The sequence below is a fragment of the Harpegnathos saltator genome, unplaced genomic scaffold (assembly GCF_003227715.2).
Source record: "Harpegnathos saltator strain DR-91 unplaced genomic scaffold, Hsal_v8.6 scaffold51, whole genome shotgun sequence".
In the NCBI taxonomy this organism is placed as follows: domain Eukaryota; kingdom Metazoa; phylum Arthropoda; class Insecta; order Hymenoptera; family Formicidae; genus Harpegnathos; species Harpegnathos saltator.
The window spans coordinates 1092700-1120136 of NW_020230327.1; the positions used below are offsets into that span (position 1 = coordinate 1092700).

The window sequence follows — 27437 nt, forward strand, 5'->3', positions numbered from 1 at the left end:
ACCGATTTTATAATATTAGACAGCTTTTTTATTACTTATTATTCTTGATTACCAAATCTGCCGATCGTAAAGTCGATCGCATGAATCAACTGATCAATCGGAACGTGTTAGTTTGAAGACTACCAACTTTATAACTGAAACTAAAACTAATGTTTCCGAAACAAATTTCTTGCACGATTAGCCGGAACGTTAAGCGGGGTGTAAAAGTGAACTTACCGACACGGGAAATATCCTGGCAAAGTACAACGGCCACTGCTTCGCCATGTCCACAATGTTCTTCTTGATTGTGATCTTATGTTGCGTGCTTTGGAGATTGTCCAGCGTAACACCGTAGTTATCCAACATCTTCAACATGTTTTGTCGATCTTCCTTGGTAATCCGTATACTGGAGGTCGCCAATACATCGTACGCGACTTGGCAAAACACCAAGTGCAACGCCAAAGGACTGTTCAATGTTTCATTAGGTGCAAACACCTCCTTCTTCACCCTCAACGTCCACGTGACTCTGTTGTACGTGAAATGCGCGTTCGAAGTCTGCGGGTAGAGTTTAGTGTTCACTACTTCCTGGACTTTCTCGATCTCCGGCTTATCAGCAGGTGGTAACACCGGCTTGAGAAATTCCGGCCACTCTTCGATCTCAATTCTTTCCATCTTGTCGGTACGGTGGGTCGAGGCCACGCTCGATCGTCTGTCCGCTTCCCGATCTAGCTTCTTGAAGCTTTGTCGCGCGACAGTAAAGGATTCCCTCGTATTCGGGACGACACCAAAGTCTCGCGGCGACGGCATGCCGAAGCTGTCTCGTGATTTGGGAGACACATCTCGGGTCATGCTGAAGGGATCGCGTTTACCATTTGAGCCATCGAACGCGTATTTGGAATCGAAGATTTCGGAATTCAAGTCGCGACGCGAATCGAAGTCGGAATTACGATCGCGCGTCGAGCTCGCTAGGTCGGTACTGTCCTTCCCGTAGAAGTCCTTAGACTTAGCGTCCTGAGCGCGAGCTTTCTCGAAGTCGCTTCGGTAATCATGGTTGTCGCGCAGATGCTGCTGCGAAGCAAAGATATCGCGGCTTTGGCTGAACATTTGGTTCTTCGGAAAGTGATCGAAAGCCTCGGAGTCAGGGGACGTACGGAAGGAATCACGGCTTTTCGGCTCGATCGGCGTTGGTGGTGATCGCGGCTGAGGCACACCGGATTGACTGCAAACGAGTGAACTGTTTTCAAACAAGGGAAAAAGTTTCCTCTCTTTTTATGTGCAAACACATGTGCTTTCCAGTACAAATTAAACCGATTGACATCACTACCTGTTGCTGTAAACACTTCCACCTCTTGGACTCGGAGGTTGTGGCGGAGTAACGGGTGGTGGAGGCGGTACAGGTCGTTCCATTCTCTCGATTTGTGTCCTCACAACCTGAGCTTGTGTCATCATATCAGTTGTGCCTTTGGAAGTGACGCTTTGGGTGTCGTCGACAGTAGAAGAATAATCGTCCCATCTACCACCTGGAGAGAATATTTCGTTTCTTTCAATATTTGGAATCCTCGCGGTCTTTTAGTGAGCGAGCAAAAATCCAATTACCCAATTGCTGCTCTAACAGGAGCTTTCTGTTATCCTCTAAGCGTTTAACCTTCCCGTCCTCTCGCGGAAGAGCTGGCTTCTCAGCCGTCTTCGTGGATCTCACACTATGATTTGCTGTCACCTTTTCCAATCTTTGCCTCATCTCCGAGCTGAGCTTCAATTTGCCTATGCTTCCCGGTGATGGCCTCTGTGCACCTACTTCCAAGGCCGATCTACGAAGAAATTTAACTATTTGAATCAACACGTTCTTTCAAAAGCAATATGAGTGTATGAGCATGAAGAAAAGTCTAATATCTGTTACTTTGATTTCTTCTTCTTCTTTTCTCCTTCTTCCTTGTATCCGTTTTCATGCTTGGTCGTACTCGCTGGTGGATGAGCGACATCGTTGGTAACTATATTCTCGATCTCGAATTCTTCCCATTCGACGCCGCCCTCTGTCGCTGGTTCGCCTTCCCCTTGATCGTATTCCTGATATTGCGGAGTTATCTTACGCTGTTGTTGCTGCTGACGCATTTTGAATTCTATAAAACTGTCTTGTCCTTGATTCTCATTAGAGTCGCTGGGCGGCGGCCACCTAAACAATTTCAAAATAATCGAACAATCGAAAAATTAAGACTTGATTGTAAAAAAACTAGAGAATCTAATAGACTCCAAATGTTTAAGGAATCTTGAAGAAATTCACGCTATTAATTTGACGGAGCTTGGATTTACCTCCATTTTCCAATGCGCACAGTTTTCGCCCTTCCGTACGGATCGAGGAACGGCCTGGACTCCGAAGGATCGTGAGATTCTAAAGGCGGAGGCATCGGTGGGGGTGGTGGGACACCTTTGTTGTTGCTTGAACTGGAGAAATTGCTGTCCACGCTGCTTTTCCTGTTCTTCAGCTCGCTGAGCACGTTAGTAAAGTTGCTCTGCACGTTACTCTTACTTGAGCTGGTTCTCTTGAGTTCCGTTTGTCCCGAGGACGTCTTTCTGTCCGTTGTCTTGCGATCCACACTGATCTTCCGTGCATAATCAACGCTCGTCTTCCGTGTAGCCTCGGAATTCTTTCTAAGTGGACTTTGGGATCTGTGAATTTGCGCCTTCACCGTCATTGTTTCTTGTCGTTGACTCGTTGGCGTGGATTGCAATGGTGTCCCCCTTTTCTCTGTCGACCATAATTCACCATCATCGGGTTCTCTAAATGAGACCTAATCGAAGAAAGATCGGTGATGAGGTCTGTGTTCAAAAATGCTTCCGACTAAAGGTCATTTGCAGTGATAATTGCACGCGGGTCGACTCGAGATTACAACGTTTACTGGGTAGGGCTATGATGATCCGGTGAATGAGACATTGTTCTGGTTAGCCCTAACACACCGAACATCTCTCCCGCGGATTCTGCTAGCCGATATGTACACGATACTTCTGTAGTCGTAGTTGGGAAGCCGCGATAGAGAGCGTAGGTTAGTTAAAATCGGTAGATACCTTGGAGTAGCGTCCGATAGAATCATTGGGCCCCGTTTGGGCACCGATTGGGGGGGCTGGGGGGACAAGATTCATGCTTGAGGGGCCAGCGGGTAACACCGTGCTCTGGAAACACACACCCGTGCCGCGACGCGGCTCAGAAACCCATAGGATCGTCCAGAACCATATTTCCATAGTTAAGAGTTAGCTTTCATTAAACGCGGACATTAACCGTCAATTACGGATCACCGAGTTAATGACAGTTAAGTGATCGTGAAACGTGACAATGAGAGCCGCGACGACAGCGGTGAACCTTTTTGTGATAGTCCTTGACATGCAATGTTCGCACCTTTGATCTTCTTATCGTGGTTCAATCCCGAGGAATTTGTGAATTATTCAATGAGCGATTCAATCAGGCACCCAACAAATTTTTCCGACGGATTGTACATCCAAAAGATTCAAATTCTTCTGGATAACTGTGTTGGGGCTGACGAAACTAATCCAATCAATTCGAAGCACGATAAACAGACCAATCTACTGCGGGTCAATTACGTAAACCTGGGATATTGGACTTTGTACAGATTTCTCTCTTATCGCTCTTCTTATTAATTTCTCACCGGTTGCTGTGTTGAATTCTGCGGGCTCTGGACCAACAACTGTTGCAGAGCTTGATTCTGTGCCAATAGCTGCTGCTGTATTTGAATGTTTTGCGCCATTGCGCTCTGCAGGAAAGCTCGCTGGAGGTTCTGCTGGTACGCCATCATGTCGTTGTTTTGGCTGGGCGGTGAATTGGGATATTGTGGCAGACTGAGACCCTGCATGCTGTAGATCGGGATAGGCATGAAGCCTGCGCCCATGCTCATGCTGGTATTCTGAGTGGCTGGGACTTGTTGAGCAGGACTGAACATCGGCATCATCATGGGTGGAGACATCATACTCTGAGCGATAGGACTGAAGTTGAAGGCTGCATTTTGATTGGGAATGTCCATATTGCCGCCTCCCTTGATTCTCTTCGATAATTCAGCCGCGCTGATGTCTTCAGCACTATCGCCTGCCATCATACTTTCGACGAAGTCATCGGTAGTAGCTGGTTCGATAGTTCGACGATCGATTTCCTGCACATCCTCAAGCACTATTTGGCTGCCAGACGGTCTAGTGTCCCGTGAACCTTTTATCGAAGCGGCCAAACTGCGGGCATCCGACAGTTCGTCAAGATTACCGTCTAGAACTGGCATAAAAAGCTCGTCCAGAAACTGGTCCACATCGGAAGCTTGACTGGGCACTCTAACGCGGCGTACGTGTGATGCCAAAGACGGTGCCTCGCTGGTGTCGGACATGGCTGATGATTTCACACCATATTCACTCTTTTCGATGTACGCGCGACTAGACTGGCTTCCCGGCAGTGCACGTTTGCCTGAAAGCAAGAGAAGTGATCGATCTGCACGAAGGTGATACGGAAAAATTTAGTTGCGTAATCACCGCGACTTTCACTGCCGCGGAAATTCTGGGAGTAACGTTGCGCAAGAGCAAGTTAAGTAATGAAAGTGAGACAAGCTCAGTGCCATTGGTGCTTATAACACGTATCAACCATCCGAACCTTGCGACAGATAATGAAGGTAATGCTCATTGTTATCTGCTTACCGGGATATTGCGATTTGATGAATCTGGTTTGCGATCTGATGTAGCTGCTCTTGTCGTCTTCCGATCTGCCGGTTTGACTGACGGACTGGATGTCTGGATACTCAAAGTCGAGTGTGAGGTCCTCCTCTTCGACGATATTGGGCTCCGTTGTCCTTGTAATCCTGCTGTACTTTCTCTCTTGCGCGATCTCATTGCGAGTCATGTATTCGACATTACTGACCGCCGAAGTCTCACCAATCCTCTCCAGGCTATGATACCGCTCGTTCAGTTTGGACGAGGACAGCCCAAGATTAGCGAGCTTCACTGGCGAAGGTACGACTTCCGGTTGAAGTAAGTTGTCCAAGCTTCGGCTGCGCTGCTTCTCCTTTTCAAAGTATCGGTCGTTCAAGGCGGATTTCCTCGACAACCCTGTCTCCATTGTGGTCTCTAAAATAACCTCGTGCGATTGCTTTCGTACCTACATGTGGAGAATATTACATTTTTAAACAAACCTGATATAAGAAAATAGTAGATATGAGGTTAACACGCGTTAATTGTTGGTCAATTGGCTTTCATCTATGAGAAAAAGAATTAAAACATAGAAATTTCATCAATTCATCAGACTAATACATACGGGTGGTTTTGCAACAGGTGGTTGTGGCGGAGGGACAATCGGTCGCCTAGGTGTCTGAATTTCTGGTTCAACAGGCTTATCGACTACTTTTGGCACTGATTTTCTTTCCAGAGGTTGGAAGGTCTTTAGGACAGGGATTTCCATCTCTTGTTCCAATTCCCGAATTACCTGGGCGTGCTGAAGAAAGATGTGTCTTCATTATATTGTATATTTTTTCTCTACTGCATTTTCTGATTCTTGAAATTAATGTCTTCCACAAGACTCTTTTATCATTCAAAGTTAACATCGAAATTGTCTCACTTCTCGTTTCTTTATAGGCGGCAGGCTGTTCTTGCGTTGCTCCAAAAACATGTGCTTAGCAGCTGGGAAAGCCGGCGCCAATTCCATCTCCGAGATCAAATCTAGAACGTAATCGAAGCCATTGGTCTCCGTCACGATGGCGTCTGGACCGTCCAGTTGATTCCAGAGCGTGATCGTCCAGCCGTTGTTTTCCACCCCGTGATTCTGTATCGCGAGATTAGCCAATTCTTCGCATGTCGTCCAAGAATCAATCGCGCAGGTAGTTGTCTCGCCTGTAAAGTCAAGAACAACCGTTACATTGGACTTTTCGTTATGGGGTACTTTGTCATTGGGAATTCGGGAAAACCTTACCGTCGTAGAAGCCAACATTCAACGCTATATTTACACGATTCCTGTTGGCTCGCCATTCTAGCACACACGGTGGGTAATTCCTGGGTACTTGGTGCACTGTTTGCTGATTATTATTCATCACACGGTACACCGTTCTTTCACCTTGCAGCAACTTGCGTTGGCAGTACGCTTTGTAGCCGTCGTAGGCGTGATCCGAGACGTACCTGATTGCAGAATTTTAATTAGAAACAATCTCGCGGTGACGCATTCGCGTCCGATAAACGAGGACACTTACTTGAGAAGATACTTGAAGAGGGTAGCACTAGGCTGGAAGGCTGACAAGCAATTGGACAGCAGCAGCCATCCTCTTTCCTTGTTAGCGTCGTTCTCGTTTTTCCAGGTCTGATTTGCTAATTGGCACAATATCTCGTCCCTCAGCTTCTCATTCACGATGCCCTTGTTAACAATATAGTCGCCCAATGCCTGCTCTCGCTTACCGCTGAGATTGTTCTCGTTCATGAAGCGTAAGATCATCTTGAAAATCATCAGGGAGTCCGTGTAATCCTGATCACGAGCCTTTGCTAGGAAAGGCGTCTTAATTGGCTCCCGCTTCATCCCGAAGATGTGACTCTTGAAGTAAATGTTCGTAAACTTTGAGAACTGATACTGGTCGATGTCAGATGGCAAGTTGTAATTGTAATTCATCGGGACGACTTGACCGACGACCTTAAGGAGGTTTCGTTCAGAGTGCGTAGGCTGCCAATCTGAAAGTTACAAGTAAGTCCAATGGATGTTGAATGCTATCTACAAAACTAAGAGAGAGAGAGAGAGAGAGAGAGAGAGAGAGAGAGAGAGAGAAAGACAGAGAGAGACAGAGAGAGAGAGAGAGAGAGAGAGAGAGAGAGAGAGAAACAGATATGAGAATCAAAAATTCCAACATTAGAATTTGCAACGTCTTCGTATCTTTTAAGCATCTCCGCGTCCGTTCGATAAAAACATACCATCGAGTTTACTGTAGATAAAGGCTAATTCTGCGGGAATTTCCAAGTGGTTTACACCAGCAACAGCTCGCGACGTTCTCTCTTGCTCCTCTCGTTGCTGTTTTGCCTTCGCGCGCTCCTTACTGGCTCGTTCGATTTCCGCTCTCTTCGTCATCTCTTCCTTCAACACCTTGAATCTGTCTCGCTGCTTCCTACCGCGGTACAACTTCTGCGCCATCAGGACACCCTTTTTCATCGCGCGGAACTGCTTCCGCTCGCGATAGCCACGATACACAGCTTGTATCAGCACCGTGCTGCGGGAGATGTTGAGGAATCTTCTGCGTGCCAAGAAGCCTCTCGTATATCTTTGAACCGTGATGGCTGCTCTCTCCAGAATCAACGCTCTGTTGTACTCCAAGGCTCTCTCCAACGACTCCCGTAGGAATACCCTGGTGAGCCCGAGCTGATACTGCGATTGAGCCTCCTTTGGCGCCGCTTTACTCAAAATAATCCTGCAGAGCTCCTTGTTAGGCGCCCCCCTCGGCAAATGCGTCGAGACAAGGTATCGGTACCGGTCCACAAAATGTCCGAACAAAAGACGTACCGGGTAGCCGGTTTTCCTGATGCGGATCGTCTCCAACATTCCCGTATATCTCAGTTGCTCAAGCACGCACGGCATGTCGAACTTCATCGGAGCTTTCTCCGTGTTCGGCTTGATGCAGCGGACAAACCACGGGTTGCACTGGGACATGGAATCTAGGAGCTGCTGGAGACTGTCATGAAACCGTGCCGAAACGGTCGGTGTCCTCGGCTTCATCGTGACGAATCTGCCATTCGGCTTGTTCATCGTCTTATTAGCCTCATGAGTAGTTCTCACGTGCTGGAACATCTTACTGACCATCGAGATCTTGCTGCTGATCAGCAACTCGACAACATCCGGCCTCAAGGTGTCCCTGTTCTTATCCAAAAAGCCCTCCACGTTGTACCAGACCTGGCCAGCGTAATGTCGGATTGCAAACTCCGCCGAGCTCATTCTAGGCCTCGAATAGAGTTCGCTTAGCGCGTGATTGTAATGGCACTTCTCCAGGAAGGAAAGATCCGTCGCCTTGGGGAAGTTGCTCTCGTCGTCCAGCAGATGAAGAATGCCCACCGGTTTCTTCGCTATCAAGTGAATAACCGGCAAATTGTCCGTGTAATTGATGGTGGTCCAGTCGATCTTCTCCTTGGCGTATTCCTGCTGCTCCAGCTTGAAGATGTGCTTGTTGAAGTAGAACTGCAGGTTCTCGTTCGCGTAGTTGATGCACAGCTGCTCGAAACTGTTCTCCGTGAAATTCTCGAAGCCGAAGATGTCGAGGATCGAGATGGCCGCTGTCTGCTTCGTGCCCTTGTAGACGATGTGGTTGACGCGCGCTACCAGCCACGAAAATAGCGAGCTGTACAGAGCTTTCGCGAAGGCGTCTCTGGCGTCGAGAGCCTGGTCAATGTTCAAAGCTGTAAAGACTCGCTCGTTCCTCGCTTCCTGCGGCAATAAGCAAGAGAATTTATGTCTCGTGCTGTTAATTTAAGCCACGAGAGCCTAAGAATCCAATATCCAATAGAGGAATCCGACAAACATTCAGAAGACGTATGACGTAAAACGTTCTTCTCTTAACAACCTCTACGATGTTCCTCGCGCTGACTGGATGGAAACTCACCGTTGTCTTCGTAGTTAGCGCTCGGATGATGCCATCGGAATTTACTTGAAGGAGGTGCGCCGCCCAGCGTATTTCAGCGTCGGAACCGACTTCCACTCCTTCCTGACCGTGCCTCATTTGCTTCCGGTGAAAGTACACGTTACCCAAGTGCAGTACACTGGCTAGAATCTTAAAGATGGTGTCCTGCTCCTCGGACGTGAAGCCTAGGACTTGCATGGCCGATAGTAGCGCCTTGAAATCCTGAACGTCGCTTTTGCCGTCGATCTCGCAGTTTCCACCCTGAGAAACGAACACGAAACATTCTTGTCAATGTAATTACGTGATCGAGCATTTTCCTCCTTTTCTGAACAGCGAAGATACATGGTCTTTGCATACCTGATTCAGATAAAAATACTTGTCCGGCGTAAGAAGACCGTATTTATCCCTGAGTTGTTGGTCAAGCCCAGCTAGAAGTTCATAGAACACGTGGTAGTTCCTCTCCTCCGAAGCTTGAGTTACTATTCTACTCTTTTCTAGCAGATATTGCGTTATCCTACCACCTATGATCGCACCGCTAGTAAATAAAGAAAAATTACTTGAAGTTTCCATAATCGTGACGAGCGAAACTGTGACGTGTGAACGTTCGCTTTTTCCCTCTTAACGTTACTTACTCTCTGAAGTGAACCTCCAAGTACTTTCCAAAGCGGCTGCTGTTGTCGTTCCGCGGCGTTTTAGCGTTCCCGAAGCTCTCGAGGAGCGGCGTCGCTTCCAGTATTTGCTCGGTGACCAGATTATTCGGCGCGCGATTGACCGCCGCGAGATATTGCATCACTAGTTTCGTAGATTCCGTCTTTCCCGAGCCAGACTCGCCGGAAATGACGACCACCTGATTGGCACTGGAATTGTTGGCCGCAGTCACCTGGCTGTACGCGGATGAGCCCACGGCGAATAAATGCCTGCGGAAGATTTGCACATGAAATTATATCCGGATTTACACGCAAAAAAATGATTTAGCGATATTAGCTAAATGTCGGTAGCTAGTTCGAATTTAGCTGTTTTACTGTCATTGCTAAAAATTGGTTATCGAAGGTAAAATGTATTCATTACAAAGTACAACTTTATTATTTAAAATCGAAAGCGCACCTTAGCATGAGTAGTTAAGAAAGTTGCAGCTATTGGTTACCTAAAATTGATGGTTAAAGTAGCTAAAACTGCTAAACACGAATAACGAAGAATATATAATTTTGGTTAAAATTCTTAGCTTTATACTGCAAATATTATTATATTCTATTGCGAAGAATATGGTAGCATAGTGGATTCAGCTACATGTCATTTGTTTCTAGCAGCTAATATTTCTTGCTGCAACGAATAAGTTTGAAGAGCTAATAAATTTAGGTTCGATAGCAACGACATCAGCTGTCCCTATTTCAAAGATACGTCTTAGCTATCGCAGCTATATTTTAGCTCCTTCGGCTAATCCTTTTTTTGCGTGTAGACACAAAGTGATCACAATGCAAGCTGATCTTTGCGGGCTTTGCTTAAGTTACATAAAATATGAATTATTAAAACATGAAAGAGTTGGTACTGACGGTGGAAGTGTCCCAAGGATCCGCCCTTCGTAGAGCTTCACTTGATCCAATCCGTAAATATCGAACATTTTGTACGGATTCACCGCGACCAGGATACTTCCTGTGTATGTCTGCGAATGCATCATAAGTAATTAATAGGTATCAGTTGTTAATGACTAAATAGTGTCAAATAAGATAACGCGGAAGAGACGTACATAAATTAATTCTTTGTCGTAACGAATCTTCAAGTTCCACAATAACGATGCCTCGTTCAAGTCCCTAGAAAATTTAATCGGACTGTTAGAAAAAAAGAAATACCGGTCATAATCACTGGATTTGATGGGCAGTAATGGCGAAACTCACGTCAACTGAATCATATCTTCCACCCCATTTTGACCCAAGTCCTGCCTGGGCTTGACTCCGTTTAGGTTGGTAAGAGTGAAGACTTGCGGCTTAAATACATAATTGCAGCCAATTATTCGCCGCGTTTCTGCACGAAGATCTGCCTCAGTAATATGCATTCGCGTAATTTTTGCGAATCTGCGATCACGCTCGACGACACTCGCTATTTGCAATTTTTGACAGCAGAGAAGGATTTACGGGCGAACCCTTAAAAACGTAACTTTCCATCTGCGATATAAAATTCGCGATCATTTTTGCCGCGTTTCTTCGACGTGGCCTGTGAGGAGAATGTCCGACAAAAAAAGGAGGATTCGTGCGAATTCACATAAGACGCGCGAGAGAGCCACTCACGTGAGACCTAACCGGATACCGGACCGTCTGAGTTTGCAGCTGTAATTCCATTGGCGTCGGTGACAATACGTTGTTTATGACGGATTAGTGAGACACTTTATTTTCTCGTTATTATTTATTTTCTTACTTTACCTCTTTCCCGTTTTATTGCTTCTTACAAGAGAGAAAACGGTCATGATAAATCCTAGAAAGCTGCATAAATATAATCTATAAATACAATACTGACCCTACACTGATAGAAAAATATAGTTGAATTAACTATAATCTCACTATATTTTATAGTTCATTTTGGCGTCAACCATATTTTTATAGTTCGTGGAACCTGCAGAATATAGTAGAATAAACACAAATATATAGTCAATGATTGTCTGAAATAATTGTTTAGTTACTTTTACCACATATATGGAAATTTCTCATTCACAAATATAGTGAGATTTAATATTCATATAGTTACATCTGTCATCATTTAGCAAATATTCTGACAATATTGACTATATAAAAGAGTTACTTTATCTACCATTTTATATTTGTATCCATACAATAATTTTAGTTTAACTTACTATAACACTTAGTGAAAATATTATATGGTTGGTTATACTATGCCTATATCGTAATTATTACCGATATTATGGTAATACTTACTATAAATATGATATTTCGGACTATAATTTAGTATTACTATATCATTGTAGTTCCAAGTATCATATACTTTTCTCTCAGTTCTCTCAAGATCGCTAATACACTCGTACTCTAAAATATTTGAATTGTGATAAACAATTATAAATCAAGATGTGGGGAGCAAAAAATGTACACTTGCGCACATATGTATCTTAAAGAGTTACATATCTGAATTGTTGTAATTGACTCTAAAAAATTGTTATTACGGATAATTGTTACAAAGATTGGGGGATATCGCTTCTAAAAGAAAAAAAATAAGTTAAACCAATTGTTATTCAAGGAAATAATTTTTTTTACGTTACTTAAGATAGGGGAGAGTGGGTAACTTTAAGACTACCAGCGCGTATCCGTGTGAACTAATTTTCCCGCTACAGGACTAAAAATAAGTCGATGTATAGAATTCCGCAAAATCACCCTGAGCATTAAATTATTCAGGCGTTATTCTAAGAACGACCGCTGCGTTTTACGCCAATGTGCGCCGTCATCTATAATGGGACACCGGTGAAGTGCAGTGCTGCAACTAGTGCACGACAATACGTACGGGGAGCACAAAGCAGACGGGCAAGAAAACTCCGCGTTGCTAAATGGCCTGCGGTAGGTGTCGGTTGCATAATGACACGGTTGCCTCGTATTAATGGAAATTACGTTAACGATGCGTGTGAATAATCGCCTGTCTCTCACTTCACCGTGAGATGTTCGTGGTTCGTGGTGGTTTCTTTAAATTCTAGAGACGCCCGCGCCGCGGGAGGATCGATGACCAACAATGGCAACAATTCACGGCGCGGGAGCACGAACTTGAAATTCGCACGGACGCGAAGGACAGAGAGAAGGCGAAAAAGGTGGAAACCAGATTGAAACGGACGCGAGCGCGACGTGAGAGTTGTGGTTCTCGTTCTTGTTTAATGGATCATTCAAATGCACCGGGTGTCCTCTAATGGTCGCTTCGAAAGTGGAGCGCGACATTTCCCTCGCCAAAACGGAATAACCTTTACCTCCTGCAAAAATTCGAACAACGCACCGTGTGTCGGTTATTCGAGTCTTCGGCGAACGAGAAGTGATTTGATCCATCAGAGACAGAGCAGTGCTAAAAGACCGCCATGACATTCCGCGATCAAATGTCATTGGCTAATTGGTGCTCACTGAAACGCAGAATAATTAACAAATGATGTCTCATTGAAGTTTTTACGAAAAGAAACTTGTTCCGTTTTACTTCGGAATTTCTACAATCTACCTTGTCATTGCGGTCATTGCGAGACACCGTGTATAAGGTCGCTAGAAAGTCGAGAACTAACCGGCAAATTGCTCAAATATCACGCGTATTCATGCCATTTCTGTTTGTTTTGACTTTTGTTTGCAATGAAGCACCCGAACAGCCATTGTCCAAATTAAATCGAGGTTAAGCGCTGGCATTGCGTGTGTGTATGCGAACATTAAAATATAACGTAGAAATTGATAAATATATTCAGAGGACGAAATGTTTCAGCAGCTAAAATTAGAAATGCGACATTTATGCAAACATTTGGACAAGAAGACAGTGTCAAGTAGCCAAGTCGTCTGCATAGTCGTCGTCCTCAGAAAATGCGGAATAACCGGTTGACCGCTACGCGGTCTCGACATAGTTGTATGTTGACGAATAGAAGGGACCACGTTTGCACCTACGTTTAAACGTACGCCTGGCCTGTCCGCCTCTCTTCTGGTCAGCGCTTTTTCACCCGCTGCCCGGTTTATTATACGCGGTCAATCTGCAGGCGATTAAACGCTTTCTATCGAGACTGTCTTACCTTGCCGGCGATAACCGCTTGCACCGAAAGTACATTGGCAGCTCGGTGGTATTCCAGCACCTCGCCTGGCAGCACGTGGCCGACACCAGGGTCGAACCACACCAATTCACCCTGCAAGTAATATGATCGTGTTTGAAATGACTGATCGTCGAGTGACGTTGACAATCGGGGCCAATTTCTTAGCTACTTGTTGGAACAAAAATTGCTAAACGCATATTCTCTATATTTCGTGTTTCGAATAACATAGGAAAAATTGTGGTATAGATAGTCTTCCAAGTGTCTTCAAATTAACCCACATTTGTTCGGAAGATATCAAGTCTTTCTATGGATTCTAAATTTCAGGGGAACGAATGTGTTTTCCAGTAGATTGCAATACTGTTTGCGACTTTCGGATATTCAAACCGTTCTCAAGTTCCACGATGGGGAGCTGCGCGACACGGAGGACGCCTGCGCCTTCCTCTTCCCGGTACAGAAGCCGAATATCGACGATGACGTCGCCGGGGAGCAAGATCGAACGCTGTTAGCGTCGCTGAAGGCTCTGACGTGCGTCGGGACGCGCGTCGCCGTCTTCTTCACATAATTCGACCTCTCTTTGGTCTGCTTCGTCAATAATCCCGCGTTCGAAGCTCTTCGTGGCTCGTTCGCGTCCTTGGTCGACAGCACCGTCGACGTCTTCCTGCCTATTTTCACGTAGCTCGGCAGCGTCGTCGGTCTGACTGCTGCTTTTGGCATTTCCTTTTGACTCTCCATCATCAATCCACTCTGCGACTTCGATCTGCACCTCACTTGCTTCTCATTGTTCGTTGACGTGAAGTCCGCCCGGGGATACTTGTTGCGAGACCAAGAGTCCGTTCTTGAGTCTCTTCGCGCTCTGGGCTCGAGTGAACCCACTCGAGAAGACGCATTCGTACTTCCTGAGTCGTGTTTCCGCACCTTGAAGTTACGCACTCGCTCGAAGTCCGCCTTGCAGACCAATATGGCGTCGTGCTTCACCTGGACTACGTCTTGGTCCCGATCTTGGTGCATCCTGCGCTCGAAGGAATCCGTATGAGCCACGTTGCCAATTATCCTCCGCCTGGACATCGTTTTATCGGCCGACTCTTGCTTCTCCTCATGCTCTTGAGACGCCTGCTTGGAGACCTTGCGCGTGACCTTCGCGTAAATGATGTCGTCAGCACTGGCGTCATCGTTAGGATACTTGAATCGGCCAAGTGGGTCAGGAACAGGATCCCGCAAGTGCCTGACGACTTTCGACGTCTCCGCGCGCTCGCCACTCGTCCTCGTCCTGGAGAACCTCGTTAGGCTGCTGAAGGAAGCCGCGGATTCGCGCAGGGACGTGGCGCCGGTTGGCAACGACATTTTTCGCCGGCGTATCCTGCCGTAGATCGGCGCCTCTCTGCTGGCAGGCTCTCTCGTCCTCGAAGTGGCGTACTCGTCCAGCCGAGTGGACCTCGAAGAGTGCACAATTTTCGGCAAGGTCGACGGCCGCTGGAGATCGTGATCCTCCTTGGTCCAGCGAGTCGGATTCTGCAGGTTATCAGACATCCTCGTCACGTTCTTCGACTGCGGATTCGCTTCGGCGCTTGCACGTCGCCGCAGGATATCCTGCCTGGAGACTCTCTTCAGGAACGAAGAAGTGTGCTCGGCGTCTTGGCGAGGTCTCCTCCTGCTTACCGACGGCAGAGTCCTCGGTCTCTCCCTGTTCGCGGGTCCGAGCGGGAGCTCAGCCTCGTCCTTCACGCACCTGCGTCGCAGGATCTCTTTCCTGGAGACCGCCAGGCCGCGCGGCACCGTGTGAAAAAGCTCCCGATCGCCGGTCGCTGCAGCCCGCCGGTCCTTCGGCTCCTGCGGCGGTCGGGCGGAAATCCGGTATTGCCTGCTGCTCCTGGCTGCTTCCGGCGCGCCGCAGGAATCCGGGGCGGAATTCGAATCTGGGTCTGGGCCGCTGCCACTCGCATTATGCAACGCTCGTCCGCCGCGGCCGGATAACGGTTCCGCGCTCGCGTAGAAAGCTTCCGAGGAGCGTGGCGAAAAGTGACTCCGCGAGGTCGACGATCGACCCACGGACCAGCGCCGTTGCTGCTGCCTCGTGGCCGATCCTGCCGGATCCGTGTGAGCCATCGCTGGCGAGAGTATCGGCGACCGGCCGAGCGCTTCATCTGCAAGGCATGCCGCTCGCCGCTTACCTGGCCGTCGTGATTTCTCTCTTGGCGAATCTCCTTGCCGTTAATGTCCGCGCCTTACTGCACACACTCTAACGCATCGTGTGCCGATCTGAGCGAGGTCCTCGCTTTCCGTTAGCCGCACAGCACTCGGCCAGCTCGGATCGTCACCGGGCGCCGATGAAAATCGGATTGATCCGCGGGTCAATGGCGAGGACTACGGTTAAAAGCACGATCGGTTTCTCTTGAGCGTGTCCCATACGGGCGCGACAAGTACCTACGTGTTTATCTTCGCGTACATCCGTCATACGTACATCAATGACGCGGCATTAGCAGCGCGTTACACGACGCGGCGATGTGTGTGTGTATGTGTGTGTGTGTATGAGTGCGCCCGAACACACAATCTCGATTTCTATGGGTTATAATCGTGGAAATGCGAGAGAGGGGCACGCTCGTGTGTGGGTCTTTACGCGAGGATGAGTGTGTGTTTATCCTCAGTCTTGCAATCACTCCTGCGGCACGTGACACAGGTATATTTCTCCGTTTTCCTTTTATAAATATCGGCCGCAACGCGACTGCGCTTTCCTCCGTTTACGGCGATGTTGAGTGTGTTTCGATTGCATTTTTCAAGCTCGCTCGATTTACATAATAGCCTCTTCGTGGGAGACGAATGCATGCAACGTTTCAGGTCAATGCCCGCCGTACAACTCTCTCGGATGCACCCGAGTATTGAACACACGCGACACATATCTTTCACTCGTCGCGAGATGCGATCGCTCACGTAAGGCTGCGATTAACCACTCGGAAAGTGCGGAAAATTCCAGCTCATCGATTTTTCTGTACAGAAAAAAGTATTAAGTGCCCCTTTATGAGGGCTCCCTACAGTTCCTCATGATTATACGGAATTTTTCAACACAACACACACGAGAGTAATTAATACAGCCAGCCCTGCATTAATATCGATGTTGCACTGATTATTTTTACTCTTACGAGTCTCATGGAGTATTTGTGTTGTTTATTAAATTAAACTTAGTTTCTTGTACGTGCAACACACACACACACACACACACATACACACGGCTTCAACACCGTTTGTTGCACCAGACTGAACTAAGTAAACGGACACAGCGAGGCTCCGTAACCGCTCACGAAGTCGTAATTCGCGGCCGATGAATCCATGTTCTTCCTCCGTTTGTAATTGAGTACCGCGATGGAGTCATCGCATATCCCGGTCTCGACTCTCGCTCGTTCATCCAAGCTGCCAGTTGCTCTACATCTATCGGCTCCCGATGTGCATCCTTGCGTTTGTCGCTCGACGTTCCCTTCGAGTTCCAGATCTATTTGCAGCAGCCGCTCGCGATTGTGGGTCTTATCGCAGAATTTCGTCACGATCGCGACCGCGACCTAAGTCGCTGAATGGGACCCGCGTCGTCGTGCATGCTGAATTCGGCCAAAGGAAGTTAGGAGGCCACACGAACTTCCATCGGGCTCATTGGGTCAGTTGGCAAAAATCCGTGCTGCACATGCGGAATTCGCTAACGGTCACCACGACGTTGTCGTCCCTAGTCCCGCCGATACTTTTCTCCGTCATCTTTGAACTCACACCTCCCCCCACCTTCCCGAAAAAAAAAGAACCGACGCTTTCGCCGAGGTGGCTTCTTCCACGGGGAAAGCACCTTCCTTCTCGAGGCTGAAGATGATAGCGCGATGCGGACTCTAGGATGTTCGACGCGGCACTGGAAGTTGCGGGCCTTCCTCTCCGCAACAATTGCCTCGCGTATGCAGTGGCGTATGCGTTTTTAATTGAGACGAACTAATTAGGCCGTGCCACGAAAGCGGCCCACATTTTTCACCAAATGTACCACACGGATCATCACCTGATCGCGTTTCACCGCTGTCCCCTTGCCCGGTCATCATCACGTCCTCTTTGTCAACACTTTGTAGGCGGACTTGCCAGTGTACTCGCCTGCGAGTCCTGAACAAGATGAAATCATACACTACCGACGCCAGTGGATCGAAACGCTTTGGGGTGGAACCAAGCGTGCCTTTCTTCTTATATAAATTACGCGCTAAATACGCGCGCGCACGCCCGCGTACATGCACATAACGTACGTTGGATATGGGCAGCAGTAGCTAGAAGCGAAGGGAAGCGATTCTGCCTAGCGGCCGTGGCGAGTTGCAGAAGAGAGATAGAAATTGTCGATTGTGGCGCGCGATGAGCGCAATCTCGAAATGGGACGCGCGATTATCTCTCTCTCTCTCTCTCTCTCTCTCTCTCGTTTTTATTCCTTCCCGGCTGGATCGGCTTGCGACGGCCACATTTTTCACATTCTTCGCCTACGAGATTGACCCTTCATCGCTCATTTTCTTTACCAAATGAATCCTTAATCCTTCGACCAATACGAAGACGTGATTTTTCTTCGTCAGAAAAGAGTGCATGAATTATTTCTTATATATATTATATATATTTCTTTTGTTGAGTATAAATGGCAGCCCCGAGCGCGAGCAACAAGAGAAGAATGGATCCACTCGTTAAATTCGTAAGCTTCATACCTTTATTTTCGATAATATCAGTTATTTAATATTCATTTTGTTAATACCCCACGCTTGCACCGAATGTTTCCTCAATTATTGCGCTGCTCGTTATATGCTGTTGGATGCACGGGAAGCAAAGTAAAAGTGAGAAGCCGCTACTTGTCTAGCGCTCGCAATGCATCTGCATTCCTAACGCGTTCACTCAATTAAATTTTCCAATGTGCCTTTTATTGCTTACATATATATATATATATATATATATTCTGAGCAAAAAAATTCTTTCCATTTCGTCGCAATAAGTACGCAAATTTTTAAGTTGTCAATTAAAAGATCCTCTAGATGTGATCATTTTTAATCAATTAATAACTTATTAACTATTGCGATTTTTACAAAATAGTACATGACTTTTCTTTTCTGTTTCTTTTCAGTTTAATCTAATTAATCTTCACAATTTTTCGTTTGCTAAAAATCTCGAACATCCTATATATATGTGTATGTCTAGCGATAGATATGAGTATATTGAACCTTGAACCCTAAATCTTGAACTTGTCGTTAGGCCGTTATATAATTAGGTCATTCTTGACAAAAATTTTCTTTACCATTTTGCAAATAAGTACTCAAATTTTTAAGTTATCAAAAGAACTTCTAGATGTGGTCATTTTCAGTGATTTTTATAAAATAGTACTTTTCCTCTCTCAGCTTGATCTGATTAATCTTCACAATTTTTCGTTTCCAAAAGACCCCGGACACTCTGTATACACATACAGGTGTTTATAAAGAGGATTCAGGACTTTAAGGGCAGATAGCGCTCATAAAATGAAAGAAAAAAATTCCTAATAAACATGGGTCGAAAAATTAATATTGCCGGAATTATAAACAACTTTCTTTTCCTCCATTTTATGGATACCATCTGCCCTTAAAGTTCTGAACCCTTTTTTTAAACACTCCGCATAGAGCCGCCATGAGACATTAATTTATAAAATCGATATTATGTTAAGTATTAAAAACGGCCAAGTTGATTTTTCAAAGAAATCAAAGATTTCAAAGATTTTCAAAGATTTTGTATTTGCATGTTCTTGGACTCAATTATTTCGGAAACGGATTTGTTAAATTTGTAAAAGAGTCAGTTTTGTTTTTTTCATTTAAGTTTTTAGTTATGTTGAAAGTACATGATTATATGCTTAGATGGTCAGTATTGTCTACCTAATATTGATTTAATTTAATACTGTTTTACTAGAGTAAAAAGCTTCTTTTGCATTTTTCAACGGTGATGATTGTTTATTGAACTGACCGTGTGTTTTCTAGTCTCGTTTCGCAAAGTCGACGAAGATCGATCGGCACGTTGATCGATCTTCGGCTAGCAACGGAAGACGTCGGACGAGGCGTTCGAAAGTGATCGCTACGGGCAGCAACGCAATTGCATGTGCGTAGATCATTGACTCCGACCACGCAACAATCCCTTCGCGATCATAACTATGTAAACATTGCGTAACGCCGTGAAAATCGACAAATTATTGTCCTGTGGTCCATGTATTGAGAAATCGCAACGTTAAGCAACAACAAGCAATAAAGAAGCTTAAGAAGAGATGATATTTTCGTTCTTTCACGCCAACTTCTTCGCTATAACTTTTTTGAATCAGAAATATTTTCTTTTCACTTGTGGTATCATCAAAGAACATTTCAATTACTAGAAAATCAATTAAAAATGATAAATGTTATTAGCAGGATATTACCAGCAAGTTTTTTTATAGCAAAATACCCAGTTACTTCGAGTAGCTGAGTAATATTCGTGAATTTTAATACTGAATAGATATACTTGAATGCTCTGCTTAGCTTAGATAGAAGTAACATGAACTCACCTTTTGCCACTCGGTATACATCTTGAAGCGACGTTAAATCGACTTCCGTGTGAAAGTATCCGGCATTTTGTACAATCGGTTTGTTCTGAAACAGAAAGAAGTTCGACTGACTATCATTCGAATAAGACAAACGTCGAAATTACTGTCGACTTTTCACTTTCAGTTTATTTTATGCGCAATATTGAAAATAAATTGTTTATCAATTCTTCATGCCGAAGTCTCTGAAGAAAAGATATATGCCGATCGCATATAACGGAAGCACCGGAACCCGCAACCAATTGTTCTTCGCGATTGTCCCGCGACTTCCGGTACAGTCGGAAGAATATCGATGATTCACTTCTCAAGTTCTCGTTATAACGACACATATCTGTACATATATATTTATTTATTTATGCCTAATCGTGACATAAGTGAGAAAATCTTCGAATTGAAACTCACATCGAAGCTCCATTGCAAAGATGAGGAAATATTAAATATTACAAAGATTAATAGTATAATTCAGCTAACTATGTCTGGCACATATGATACTGTTATTCTATCCTGTATTTGAAGAAACATTAGCGCGCGAGCGTACTTTGATATCGATCATAATTGCATGTTCGGAAATATGGGAAGTGTCGCAACAACTATTTAACTTCGCAAGATCGCGATATATACACTTAACCACGCGTGTATCTATACTTCTATGACATGTACGAGATATCTATATACATGATATATACTTTCCATGACACCATTCTATTGTCCTAAACTACGTGAAAAGAAATGTACTTGTTCTAATGCATATCTAAAGATAAACCGCGCAATGATTAAATAATGACACGTCGTTACCCTGTGGGATATCACGCGAATCTTATTATTTATGTTATTTGTATTACTTAATAATTAATGTGGCATAGCCTTAATTTATAAATATCACATTTATATACATATATAATTTTTTCATTATTATTGATATCAGTTAGCATCACACGCGGTTTCTTTATTCATTGGTTACTTTTTTACATTTCTATCATTCTATCATTTCTTTAATTGCTGTAATCTTTCTCAGGTATTGCGTTTAAAATTTATTTATTTTCGGACTTAAACCAAACTTTATATTAGTTGGTATCATATAATTTCTTTATTAATTGGTTACTTTTTGTATTTCTATCACAACCACTGTAGTTTTTTTCAGATACTGCATCTAAAATATATTTATTATCAGACCTAAATCAAATTTTCTATCAGTTGGTACCACATAGTCTCTTTATTAATTGGTTACTTTTTTTATGTTTCCATCATGACTATTGTAATTTTTTTCAGATATTGCATCTAAAATATATTTATTACCAGACCTAAACCAAATTTTCTATCAGTTGATATCACACAGTTTCTTTATTAATTGGTTACTTTTTTATGTTTCTATCATGACCACTGTAATTTTTTTCAGATATTGCATCTAAAATATATTTATTACCAGACCTAAACCAAACTTTATATTAGTTTGTATCACACAGTTACTTTATTAGTTGGTTACTTTTTATATTTCTATCATAACCGCTGTAATTTTTTTCAAGTATCCAAAACGTTTTTTTAATTTATTGTCAGATTTAAACCAGACTTTAGAATTATTATATTCCATGCCTGCAGAATCTGAAGAAGCAGCTCCATAAAGCCATTACTTAAAAGCCGGCCCTGCACATTGCAATGTGTGAGTAGACGTGTACCCGCGCACATCGAACACTGCTGTGCTCGGCGTGGATAAATCTCGCGGATAAACCTTCCAGTAAAAGTAGCAAGCGGCGTCCTTCTCCGCGTACTCACCGCGGAATGCATTTCGCAATTTTATGCTAATTTGGTTAGTCACCCTCGATCTGCGTCGCGCTCGTGAGCACGAGCTAGGAGAACGCGTAGGCCACGTTTGACAGAGAACGAGGAACACGAGGAGACAATGGCGACGGCGGGCGATTTGGCCTTTCGACATCACCGATTGTTCATTGTCCGTTTCAACGATGTCTCCTATCATCGGCTTCCTCGGCGATTCGACTTACCGGAAAGCGAAGAAATGGCTGACCGGTTTTGCCGACGCATTATCTGTGCGTGCCGTGCGTCATCCTCGCCTTCTGACAGAACGAAAGGTATTTAACACCAAACACGAATCACGCACAAGAGATACTGACTTGTTCCTCATGCCGAGGATTAAGTCAGATCAAAACATTCAAATTGAAAACATCGCAACGTCGCACTCTAGACTACTCGATCAATACCAGCTACTCGGAACAAGACCTTTAGTAAAAAGAAAAGAAATTTTCAAACGGTTCGACTGCAGTGTCAGGATAGAATTATAGAAGATTCTGCGAAAGAGAGTTGCTTTAGAAGTTAGTCGCATGTCAGGCAAAATCACGCGTGATTTATGCAGCTTTTGAAATACAACTAGCAATGCCTCATCCCTCGGTCCGCTACGAGCTCCTGAACGTCTGAAGGTTAACATATGCACGTAGATTATTTCATTACGCGACTCGCGACGGGAGAAAGAGAGAGAGAGAGAGAGAGAGAGAGAGAGAGAGAGAGAGGCAGATAGAGGGAATGGAACGTAAGATTGCAAGGTACAATAAATATTTTCGTTCTCTCATTCTCTCTCTCTCTCTCTCTCTCTCTCTCTCTCTCTCTCTCTCTCTCTCGGTCTCTTGTTCTCTCCTTCAATAATCCCGCAGCGAGCGTTAATGGCAGCGAGAGAATAGAGGCTCCACGATGCAAGTTATCCAGGTCAGACAGAGAAAGCAGTAGCCCGACTGCGGTGATACAAGGATCTTATGTAATTCATAATCGCACCTCTCTCGTGCCTTTTGAAATAAGAGTTAGCCGGGAGATTAATCACGCGCCATCCTGTCACTTGTGCTTCGTTTCAAAGTCACCGCGATCCAGATTGAGACTGTCCGATCGGCGACGTAGCTGTTTCGAACGGGGCGCGGCCTTTGCGCGAAAAGCAAGCGCGCGACCAGCCCCCTCCGATAGGAAAGCAGCTTTTAGGAAGAACTTTCTCCAGGAGTTTTTATTATCCGTTCCGTATCATTCACAATCGGACTTTCGTGCAACAACACGAGTGGGGCCAGTCGCTCGCGTGCGCGATTCCGCGCGCCGCGTTTCCCCGGATCAATCATTTCCGCCCCGTCATTTTCCATATTAGTAACACTACAATGCCTCTAAAGTGCGAAGTTTACGGCGGTCGAAAATTTCTAACGGTTCTACTGCGCAATCATCAGCCCCTCCCCAACCCCTAGCGGAAATTACTGTACAAGGAAAAAGTGTAGCAAAATCGCTAAACGGGACCTTTCGTACGAGGTTTCTTATAGCCGCGCAAATTCGATACGCTACGCCCGTTGTTTTCAGCTGGAATTTCTGGAACACGAATGAGGCCGATTAACGGGGACGTCGTCTTCCAGCGGTGACAGTCACAGATGGATGCATTGTCCTTGAATACTTTCGCCCGATCGTGCATCGGCCAAGTGTCGCGCGTTACACACTGCGCGCCATTTTAAAGCTGGCCGCGCATGAGCGCGCGTGAACTTTGTCTCGACATTTGCGAAATGGATGGATCCTTCACGGTGTTTGAGCCCCATCGGGTTTCATATCCCGTTGCGTCGTGACATTCCGCAGAAATTTTCAGAACGCGAGTTGTCTTGTTTCCCCTCTGGCGCGAGCTCGATTTGTATCTGTTATGACATTAATCTAACTGTTTCTCGTTACTTCTCGTGCTTCTCATTGCGACCAGCGCTCACCGGTGACACGAGCTCCGAGCTGCAAGGCTAGAATTCAAGCTAAATTTCCCGACTCTCGACTGGTTTGGTAAGGTACTGACGTCTAAGAAGTGTCCGGTCGAGAGTGTTGGCTTAACCTTCGTTCATTCCTCAAAACAGGTACCAGGCGCTCAAGTTTCACGCATTTATTTGGATCAAAAGCACTTGAATGTTACATCCGCTCAGCGAGATGTAAAATCCGCCGGGCGTGTAAGAGCGTACCAGCCGCCCGATAACATCATTAACCTCGCTCAATAAAAGGTAAAAGCTACAGAGTCCATTATAAGCGTCTAATGGATTTGCACTTTCTCAATCTTGCACATTTAACACGAGACACGAGACTCGCTCCCGACGCGATACGCATGACAGACAAGCACAGTGCCATTTTTATCAGCAAACACACCGATCGTTCAATCGAGAGCCGACTCGACGCGTACGAGAAGAACACTGAAAGTTCTCGCATTTTTCAAACTCCCCCTCCCCCTCTCTTTCTCTTTGTCGCAAAGACTTCTTACAAGCGACGGATTTGACGGAGAGCGATCGCAACAATCAATCCCGATCTTGCACTGTCACACGCATCGACGCATCCGTCATGAGCGGAATAACGCGTGAATACACGAAGAGAGAACGTCTTTACGCAACGCGATATCGCCCGTGCGGACATCGATGTCTCCGCGTGGAATCTCCGATATCGCTTGTGCGGGAGAGATCGATCGCGACGCCGTCCACGGCACGACTTTCTTTCAGGCGGCTTCTCACGCTCAGGACTTACCTCTGACGTCGGGGACGTGTCACCGATATTCTGAGAGCGGCCGGAATCCTAAGACGAACCGGTTGGAGCCGATCGTCCGGGAAAGAGACGGATCTTCAGTCAGGGGACGTGGGGTTCACGAGATCTCTCGGCGCGCGGTACAAGGTCGCTGCGGGTCAGCAGCAGCAGCAGCAGCAGCAGCAAGATCGTGCAGCGGCGGTCCACGAGACGAGGAATCACACTTCGCGGTCACACGCTGTTCCGCGAGCCGCTTCGAAATCGCCTACGGATCCGTTCCGTGCGCGCGATTTCAATTTCTCGATTCGAGCGTTGCGGACGATCGAGCAGCAACTGCTTCCACGACGCGATTCCGGATCGTGGTATGCGGCTGCTCGACCTCGCCTAAGAGGAAGATAGTCCCTACTGCCACTATGAGGAGCCACCGTACGCGGCGTGTGTACCGTTACACACGCGCTGAGGTACAGGTGGTATCAGAGCCCACTACTACTTGGGGCCCGCTTGTGATTCGATCGTGGCCGCTGAAAGTTTCGCGATGTGAAACAACCTGTATTAGCTGGAGAGAGACAGCGGCGTATCTACCGTCTGAGAATCCTGCACACAATATTGCATGAGGTTAGTTGCAAATATAAATAAGCAACATGACACGTCGCGTCGCCGCTGAGATTTCGCAGCTATTTTATTATGTACTCGGGAAAGCACCTTGTGGATATGTATCTTTTAAATGTTATATATTGTGTGTAATAATAAAATGGGACATACAATATCGTGGATAAATATAATTAAATGATTCGAGATCGCTATCGTCCCTTTTCCGGTGTAAATACGTACAACAAGTAAATAAAAAATATAAAGAAGGTTCCGAGAATCGGTATTTATGTTGACGCCATAGTTGTGTATATTAATATAATAACGAAATGGTTACGTGATATACACGCTGAATAACAATATCAACGTGAAACATGTTAATTTAATCGTCGACAAACGTATTCAAGGGGGAAGTACCGAGAAGTGGACGCGGAGAAATCTTACGTTTGGCCCACTGAGGATTCCTTAAAATACGCTCCGTTTGGGTCGGCGCGCGTTGCGCGTTTCAAGTGTACGCCACGTTGCAGGTATGTGCAGGTGCGTATTTCTTACCCGCGCATTTCGTTTTCCAAATACGATGCATATAGAATTCACGAAAGGCGGTCAGCAGAACCGCTCAAAGAGGTCATCTATTGACGACGACTATTGTTGCCTGGGTTCGATATAGAACCTCTTTCTATAATTGGCAAAAGCTCCAATGTCGCTCTCGGAGTAACCGAGTTTCGACCACGTGGCAGCGAAACTGACGAAATATCTGATGACGAAAAGAGCGGAGAAGGGGGGAGAGAATTTTTGAGTCCCTTGCTTCGCAGTTCTTATTTGAAATTATTCGACGCGTGAGATATTTATCGCCGAGATTAATTAACTGATCTGGCAAATGTAACGAGCAAGTCGCGGCGCCGTTATTTCTACAGAGACATTCCTGATCATGTGGCGACTAAATTAAATCGAGTCCACTTTACCATGGACGTGATGGGAATGTGGGAAATCGGTAATGGGACATGCGTTCCATTAATTCTATCACGTCAGGATAATAAAAATATGATGGCGTTATTTGCATACTTATATTTAGAGCGTCAAGCTTTAATGAACTTTAATTTTTTGATCAATATATCCGAAGCTAAATTACGATGTTAGATAGCAGAATCGAGAACTGATAACACGATAATTAATGCTTTCAAACACAGGACGATACACGTCAGTTACTTCAATATCGAAAGTTTATTTAGTCCGGGTCATACGCTGTGAGCACTAAGAGAATGAAGAAGGCAAACTGTAAACATACAGGATCCGTAAATCCCAAATTAAATAGGACGTAATGGCTGTTCACACGTACAGAGGAAAACAAAATATGTGAAAACAGAGACGCGATGAATTCTAGTTGAATTAATTTCCTTTCTGTTTCTATATTAAATCCTCTTAAATATTAACATAAATGCTTACAAAGTAATTAAAGTCGATAGTCGATTAATAATTCCAAGATCTAGTCGACGATCACTGATCGACCCCGCGGATTTTATCCACCACTCAGTAATGCGACCGTACCATAATATCGCAAGTATGCGAGCAATGCACTATAGATTTCCATTCACCATCCTTCGATTTCACAAGCGAAGGATACGTGGTAGCCTTCAGCAGCCGGAGCAATTCCTCTGTGGTAGCGATCAGCGATGCGTTTCCCTCTTTGGCAAGAAACGACTTGGCACGCCTTTTAACTTACTTGTACAGGGATTTGTAACGTTTGCTGTCGAAAGAAAAGTCGCTGTACGACGTTGAGCGATAATATACTAGTCCCAATTTCTGAAATGTTGGAAAATTATTATTGGCAATATCGCGAAGGCTGTTATGTACAGTAGATAAGGCAGATTGTACAGATGAACAACAGATGTACGGATGAACATAACGAGAAGGAAAGAGGTTAGAAATTACTATAACTCCGGTGGCGGTAATATATTGTTACTTTACCAGCGAAAGATAAGTAATCTACAGTCACGGTATGCACCTCTTGAGTTGTTGGAAACTCATAGTAACTGTTGATAATACGACAGCATATAATATCCGAAGGTAGGTTTTCTTCGTGATATCATTGAGAATCCGCGAGATGTCACAGAGTGCAGTGGGTAGTGTACTTTTCTGAAAATTGCATCAATCGAATTCATCGTGTGTCGAGTTAGCGTGATTGAACATGCCTTATTTATAATTAAACGGATTAAGTTTCTTATTGCTGTGAGTTTCGTGCATGTAATATACCACGATATATAATGTATTTTGTTAAATTGTCTGTTAAAGTTTTACGTGAAAGAAAGAAGAAACGTCGACATTCTGCTACATCTCTTTTCAAATGCTTTGATGTACACATTTTTTTCATACAGAGGTAACTTTTATCAATTTGAATTTTTAATCTTGATAA

At 45.1% G+C, this 27437-nt stretch overlaps 1 protein-coding gene across 4 annotated transcripts in view; it reads right to left on the minus strand.

Moving 5' to 3' along the window:
- The window catches only part of Myo10A (unconventional myosin 10A), a 41577-nt gene extending 16820 nt beyond the window's left edge, over positions 1-24757 (minus strand). The window contains exons 1-22 of one of the 4 annotated variants that reach the window (XM_025302667.1): positions 24443-24757; positions 19892-19976; positions 13336-13446; positions 10487-10575; positions 10339-10402; positions 10145-10254; positions 9227-9511; positions 8952-9129; positions 8577-8855; positions 6904-8401; positions 6198-6666; positions 5924-6126; positions 5573-5844; positions 5273-5449; positions 4660-5116; positions 3636-4432; positions 3040-3144; positions 2287-2765; positions 1877-2149; positions 1576-1787; positions 1304-1499; positions 217-1213 (exon numbers count right to left, since the gene is read on the minus strand). In XM_025302667.1, coding sequence (XP_025158452.1) covers positions 217-1213; positions 1304-1499; positions 1576-1787; positions 1877-2149; positions 2287-2765; positions 3040-3144; positions 3636-4432; positions 4660-5116; positions 5273-5449; positions 5573-5844; positions 5924-6126; positions 6198-6666; positions 6904-8401; positions 8577-8855; positions 8952-9129; positions 9227-9511; positions 10145-10254; positions 10339-10402; positions 10487-10575; positions 13336-13446; positions 19892-19912 — 7272 coding nt within the window. In that variant the 5' untranslated portion in view covers positions 19913-19976; positions 24443-24757. Of the gene's footprint in view, positions 1-216; positions 1214-1303; positions 1500-1575; positions 1788-1876; positions 2150-2286; positions 2766-3039; positions 3145-3635; positions 4433-4659; positions 5117-5272; positions 5450-5572; positions 5845-5923; positions 6127-6197; positions 6667-6903; positions 8402-8576; positions 8856-8951; positions 9130-9226; positions 9512-10144; positions 10255-10338; positions 10403-10486; positions 10576-13335; positions 13447-19891; positions 19977-24442 lie in introns of those variants that run through there. The other 3 variants (XM_011139386.3, XM_011139385.3, XM_025302668.1) reach the window with 3 other exon arrangements.
- Positions 24758-27437: the final 2680 nt, after the last annotated feature.